Source organism: Eutrigla gurnardus (assembly GCF_963514095.1).
Source record: "Eutrigla gurnardus genome assembly, chromosome: 16".
Taxonomy (NCBI): Eukaryota; Metazoa; Chordata; class Actinopteri; order Perciformes; family Triglidae; genus Eutrigla; species Eutrigla gurnardus.
In genome coordinates, this window is record NC_139927.1 from 7566649 (window position 1) to 7573253 (window position 6605).

At 42.3% G+C, this 6605-nt stretch overlaps 2 protein-coding genes across 2 annotated transcripts; one reads left to right on the forward strand and one right to left on the reverse strand.

The window, feature by feature from the left end:
* Positions 1 to 499: 499 nt before the first annotated feature.
* nme6 (NME/NM23 nucleoside diphosphate kinase 6) lies at positions 500 to 2960 on the forward strand. The gene is made up of 6 exons (XM_084030331.1): positions 500 to 564; positions 989 to 1084; positions 1736 to 1838; positions 1983 to 2022; positions 2485 to 2645; positions 2791 to 2960. Exons 2-6 carry the CDS (start codon positions 992 to 994, stop codon positions 2940 to 2942), a joined length of 549 nt encoding a protein of 182 aa, XP_083886457.1. The 5' UTR covers positions 500 to 564; positions 989 to 991; the 3' UTR covers positions 2943 to 2960.
* Positions 2961 to 3769: 809 nt separating this feature from the next.
* baalcb (BAALC binder of MAP3K1 and KLF4 b) lies at positions 3770 to 5975 on the reverse strand. Its single transcript, XM_084030332.1, has 3 exons — positions 5760 to 5975; positions 4246 to 4445; positions 3770 to 3941 (listed from the first exon to the last, which is right to left on the reverse strand). Exons 1-3 carry the CDS (start codon positions 5938 to 5940, stop codon positions 3777 to 3779), a joined length of 546 nt encoding a protein of 181 aa, XP_083886458.1. The 5' UTR covers positions 5941 to 5975; the 3' UTR covers positions 3770 to 3776.
* Between the last annotated feature and the right edge of the window lie 630 nt (positions 5976 to 6605).

The following is a 6605-nucleotide window of genomic DNA, read 5'->3' on the forward strand; positions in this document are numbered from 1 at the left end:
AATAATAATAATAATAATAATAATAATAATAATAATAATAATAATAATATTTAACAGGGATAATAAAAATAAATAAACAATCAAAAAGGTATTTCTCCTTATTTAGCATTCGTTGACATTGACCTGGCAAAGGTGGGTGGCAGGTCAGTGTAGTGAAGAGGGACACTGTCATTTAACTTGAGGATTGAAATTCAAGCATACGGAAGGAATCTACTTTGCTGGTAGTGCCAATGTGCAAGGCACTTAATCCCATTTGGCTCCATCTTTTTATTTCCACGGTGAACTACAAGCTCCCCAGTTCACCGGTCCTAGTTTAAGGCATTATTTAGGATCATTTAATGTGCAACAGAATATCCTCTAGCTATGTCAATTCTTGTATGTATAGTTTGTTAAAATATCACTCTTAGTATTAGCTCATAATGGTTTGTGTGAGTTTTAACGGGTATGTATCCCAGAGGGAACGCGGTGTGCGCTGGTTTTAGTTTCTGGGGGGACGGAATTGACGGGCGGACGGACAAACCGGCGCATATTCCTGTATTAACGTCAAACCACGTTAATACTACAGTACGTATTTACATAAACAGAAATCACTTGTGTTTTTGCAAGGAGTGTAGACTAAGATGATATTAAAAAGTAACGAGTGTTTATTTTTTTAGTCTTTGGCGACAATATGGCGGCGAGCGTCGCGGCTCTATCTCCTCCAACTGACCAGTAACGTCACTTTGGACAGGATGTTTGTAACGTTACCTTTTAAATGTGGAAACTAAATATAATATAAGCGTTAACTGTAAAGTTTTATTCACGTTAGTCGCCAAAAAATCTACGCTTCTGCTTATGTGGTTTACGCTACGTCCTTTAGGTTTCATGTTGTACGCTTAACGATAAATTAACGTTAGTTTACGCTAACGCTACGTTTGCGCAGCTAAACTCAGTTGACACGCTGCTGTAAATGTGTAATAACCTCTGGTGTTGCGTCTTTCCCGTGTAGACAATGTTACTGACGGCTCGCCGCCTGTCCAAAGTGATGCAGCTCACCCTGGCGGTCATCAAACCGGATGCTGTAGCTCACCCTGTGATGTTGGAGGTGAGCCTCACTCAGTATTCAGGTACACTACGTACGCAATTTTTTTTATCCACATATGCTACTCCAAAGGGGCTGTCACCACGTGAGTCTTCCAGAGTGAACAGTCCCATTTTTACCTCTGTTCTATTGCAGGGAATTTAAAAAACAAAACATGACACAGCCCAATCAAAACTAAACATTAATATTACCAAAATGTATTTGTATCTGTATACATTTTATTTTCTTCCACAATTTGCCACTACAAACTAAAAAGAAAAAATAATGAATAGTAATAAATTGAGGCTCGAAGCCAACTATACCCTCACTTTAATCCAAAGAAGAAACTTGATTTGCTGCTTCGATAGAGTCACAAGCCCCGAGCCTCAAAATCCAAAGAGCGGCGTCAATCATGAACTATTCCATCAGTGAAATGTGCCATTTTAAATCCCCAGGAAGTGGACTACCTGTGGTTATCTTAAAAACAGAAAAGAAGAATGACCTTTTCAAGTGTCTCCCCCTGGCAGCTCTAAAAACAGCAGATAATATAATAATTATAAAATATTAAGGGTGTCTGCACAAGCTACCACATGGTATTGATTTAACACATTTAGATATAGTTTATTGATCATCATCAGCTACAGCATGGGTAAAAACATTTATTCTTTCATTCAGGCTCTTCACCAGAGGATTCTGGACAACAACTTTGTGATCGTTAGATGGAAAGACCTCTCGTGGCGGAGACAGGACTCTGAGAGGTTTTACGCTGAACATTCAGGTGTGTGGACACAAATCACCTGTGTTTGAATCTATTTAAATGAACAAAGTGCCGCTGTAGTGATTCCATCTGACCAATCGTTTCCATTTTAACAGACATTATATGAACTGTATGCTGTTTAACTTGCTTTTGTTTGCTTCTTAGGGCGATTCTTCTACCAAAGACTTGTTGAATTCATGTCAAGGTAAGCGTTTTCCCAAACCATGACACCGCTAGAATTACATTTGGATACATGTTATTTTCTTCCCCATTCCACATAAACCACAGGGTTGTCAAAGAAAAAGCACAGATCAGTTGACGGTGCTCCAATTTCATGCTCGGCAAGTCACCGATGTATCATTTTCTCAAACTACAGGAGATTCAATTATCAGCGGACAACAGCCCTTGGAGCAATTTGTCTGAAAATACTCATGTAGCTCGCTCACAATAGCTCCACATGGCCCCCTCTGGATTGCAAAAGGTGCTTGTAATCACATTTATGTCACCTCGCAGCACTAAATTGGTAGTTGCCACAGCAACCTTTCTCCGGATGCTGACGGTGTTGGAGAATCCCTAATGTCAGCCACACAGAGCGGGTCATGGATTTACAATGACGGCGTAATATTTGACTGCGACTCAAACTGCCTTTCGAATTCTTCACCCGCAGTGGTCCGATGCGAGCGTACGTTTTAGCCAGAGAGGACGCCATACGTCACTGGAGAGAGCTGATGGGACCAACCAAAGTGTTCCGAGCCAGATACACCTCGCCTGCTACCATCAGGGCCCAGTTTGGACTCACGGACACACGAAACACCACTCACGGTTCAGGTAGGAAGCATGTTGAGTGTCATATGTAACTCTTCAGTCCTTCATATGCAGGTGAATGTCCAACATGTCCAACGCCCATGCCTTGTCACACGGGAGGATTACCAGGTTTTTAAATTGTCATATTTTCACCCTCCATTCTCTCCAGATTCTGTTGAGTCGGCGCAAAGAGAAATCTGTTTCTTCTTCCCGGATTTCTGCATGGAGGAGTGGCTGGAGAAGGAGGAGCCGTCGTTCAGATCAGGACGAATGCGTTACGACGATCAAAAACAGATTCACACGCTTTCAGCACAAAGCTGATCCCAGACCTGCTGTTGCAGCCACTGATCCCCAACGGACCACTTTGAAACTCTTGTAGAAAAACAGAGAAGACGCCACAATCTGACATGCTATTTGTGACAACAGGAGGAGGACCGTTAATGTTCTTGTTTTTAATTTATTGTCATTAGAAAACACGAACGACCAGATAAGAAAATGTGACACTGTATTGTACAAAACGACACCACATAGAAGGACAATGTCTCACATTGTTGTCACAAACTCCTGTCCAAGCTTCTCCTGTAAAAAGTGCAATCACCTCAATCCATGTCCGTTTCCTGAGCCATACAGATCGTAGCGCAGCAGCAGCTACGTGCTGTGTACCAATGTCAAATAACAAATCTATATGTCTAGTTTGTGAATATTCAATGTCGTGACATGAATAGCTTTACACATATATTTATCCTCAAAAAACATCTTAAAATAGGAGCGAGAAGGCTTTTTAGATTCTAGGTCACTTGAGGAATTTGAAATGTGCCAAAGTAATTTCCCGTCTTCTTTGATAAACGTGATTTATTTATGGTCTGATCCTGCGAAATGTTTCGTGTTATCGCTGACTAACCTACAGTTTTACGTCAGTGTCTCCTAGACAGAACAGTGAGACGGGTACCATAGAAGTACATCTTACATACTATATAGCCTGAAGCTTGTTTAAGGAAAATAAGCCATGTTTTCAATATGATGACCTTAATTGTACATTTCCTTCGTGTGCTTTCATCAGCCGTCAGACCGTAAAGACTTTTAAACAAACCGTCAGTTCACTTGTTTCACAGCCGTCTTCATTTTCTCTTTGGCGTCCTCTCGTCTCCCCTGCCCTCAGGTGTTTTGTTTGGCCGCGTGTTTGAGGTTTTCCACGGGTTTCATCACCTCGTAGGTGGTCAGGGACTTCTTCACTTTGCCGTTCTTGTCCACCTGATGGATGCTCTGTGTCACTGTGATGGTCACTTGCTTGGTCGACATGCGATTGTCCTGCCATTTTGTCTGACGGTGAAGAATGAAAGATGGGATATTATAAAAATGCAAGACTGATTTTGCTGTATTTTCATCATTAATCCATCTGCAGATTATAGTCTCAGTTGGAAAGCTGGAACTGACAATTGCTTTAAAAAAAATGATTATATGACTATTAAAACTGCTGCTTACTTTTCTGACAATCAATTATTTCACAAGTTGTTTTCAGCTCTAATTGATTTGAGCATGACAGCAACTCACACTTATTATACATTCGACAAATGAAAAGAGTAGAGAAGGTGCTTTGATATTGTTAATAGGTGGAGAGTCTTACAATCTCTTCAGTGTGTAAAACGCTTCTGCGCTGCACTGTGGTGCCAGATGACGGTAACGGCGCCTCCTTGAGGGGAGAGTCCACTATTGCGGGGGGGCTGCTGGGTTTCACGTCGTCCAGGCTGGCTTCTGACACCGCCGAGCAGACCTTCAGGTAGGCCTGAGCAGGAAGAGGGAGGCCCTCCTCGAAGAAATCTGGAACTGAAACGAGACAAAAACACAGATTTATCCTGAACCTTCCTTTACAAACCTTCAACGCTGGAACTGAAGAAACGAAACGTCTTCAAAAGCCTAAAGCAAGTCCAGTTATTAAAGCTTACAAAGATTTCCTGGAACCTGACTTCAAGTGTTTTTCAGAGCACATTACCTCCGTCACTCATAGATAAAAATGAGAGCAGAAAAACAACATTTAAAGGGTTGATATCAAATAAACAAAATGTATAAAAAGGTATTATATGCAGTTATGTTGCATTATTGTGGCACCGCTGTTCTTTGCGGTTGCCACTAGCTGAGTCATTTGGCCAATTCTGGATCCGTTTTATTTCTGCAGAGTGAATCTTAACTGAATTTGTCCTCAAAATGACGTCAAGGCTCCTGTGCCTGCGTTCACTAACCGCTGCATCTGTTGCCATGAGAGCCAAGTCCATTTACCCATTCATTTCCTCCTGGCTTCAAAGAAAAACACACCCACAATGCAGTGCAGTAAAACAAGATTCAGGTCTGTTTCTGAGCTGCGTGTGGGGACAAACAACGAAAAGGACACAGCTCTCCGAATGTTTAGTCCGCCGCACATCCTTGTGTTAGCGATGCATGACGGTCACCACAACCGGTTTTCACCTTCACTTCAATTTTTTTCCGTGTGCTTCGTGTTTGAACCGGCCGTGCAACACGTCTGAAAGTGTTTGACGTCAAAAGGCAAACTGTGTTAACACCTGCAGGATGGTGTCACACTGAGTGTGAAGAAGCCCATTCATTCATCATATTACTATCAGACTGGTTTAAAATAGTCCTAATGAGAAAAAAAAAACATCATTTTAACTGACACCCTCAACAAGTTGCACTTTACATCCATGTCAGACCAAAAAATGTCTTTTTTATAAGACATTTTCTTGAAATTGTCTGAATAAGCAAATTAATTTCCGAGTTATAGCCAAGCGACCTTTTACCACCAAATTCTAATCAGTTATTCTTTGAGTCCAAGTGGATTTTTGTGCGAAATCTTAAGAAATCCCCTCTGGTCATTCCTGAGCTTATCGTGTAAACAAGAATGATGTCTACCCATAAACATTAAGCCTCTCACCACAGCGACCGCTGGCACAAAGGCATAATTAAAAACAAAAGAAATCCATGAGAACACATAAGCTTGGAATTGCAAATACACTGCCCTCTGCGGTGGGAACCTGATTAAGCACTAATTCATACAACCACGAATGAATTATTCATTTGTTCGGCAGTAAATTACTGTCCGTTCCTGCTTGGTGACCAATTAAGTTGTACGTATGTCTTTCTTCCTACCGGGGCTGATTGTTTTCTCAGAAGTGGAGCCGGCCTCAGAGTTCTCGGAGGGGATGCTCTGGATGGACGACAGGGGGATATCGGTGTCCGTGCCGGTCAGCCACGTGGACTCGGTCTCCTTGGTCCAGCTCTCCAGGTATCGAGGCTCCAGAGCATCGGTCCTGCTCCCCCCACAGCCCATAGCTCAGCCTCAGGGCAGCCTCGCCTCCAGCTGGACTTCTCTTTCAGAGCAAACCACAATAAAACCACATTTACACTTTGATTCAATTTGAGCAGAGGAAGCTATTGATGGACACACATGATACTTACAGCACACGGCTGTGGGAAAAACCTAGCGTTGTCATCAGGCTTCAGTGGCTTCTATCCTTAAAAGAGGAGGTTAAGTGGCCCAGTGAGTCTCCTTTACGGTTCTCCACGAGCATCTGAAGTGATCATCAAAACCAGCTCGTCACCTGTGAGCAAACGGAGAGGTTGGGGAGAAATGAGTAACCAACTCTTTTGTGGTGTATGTCCTTGCTGTGTGGGGTTATTGATCTGCAGTGTTTATTGTATTACATTGTAGAAATGTCTGTCTGTCTATCTATCTATCTATCTTCCTTCCACAGCACTGCAAATCAATGCATTGTCTTTAATCAATTGCAAAACAGCCAAACCACAGCTTCATCATTGATCAGTATTATTCAGGGTTATTGAACCTAGGTTGCCCTTACATATCACGCTAATCAAGCATTTGATGTCAACATGCCTGCTATGGATCACTATGTGCCCCCTCCCCCCCCCCTCTGCAAATAGGAATGAATAAGGGAATCCAGACGTATCGGGGTACAGGGTACCAGTAAACGCATC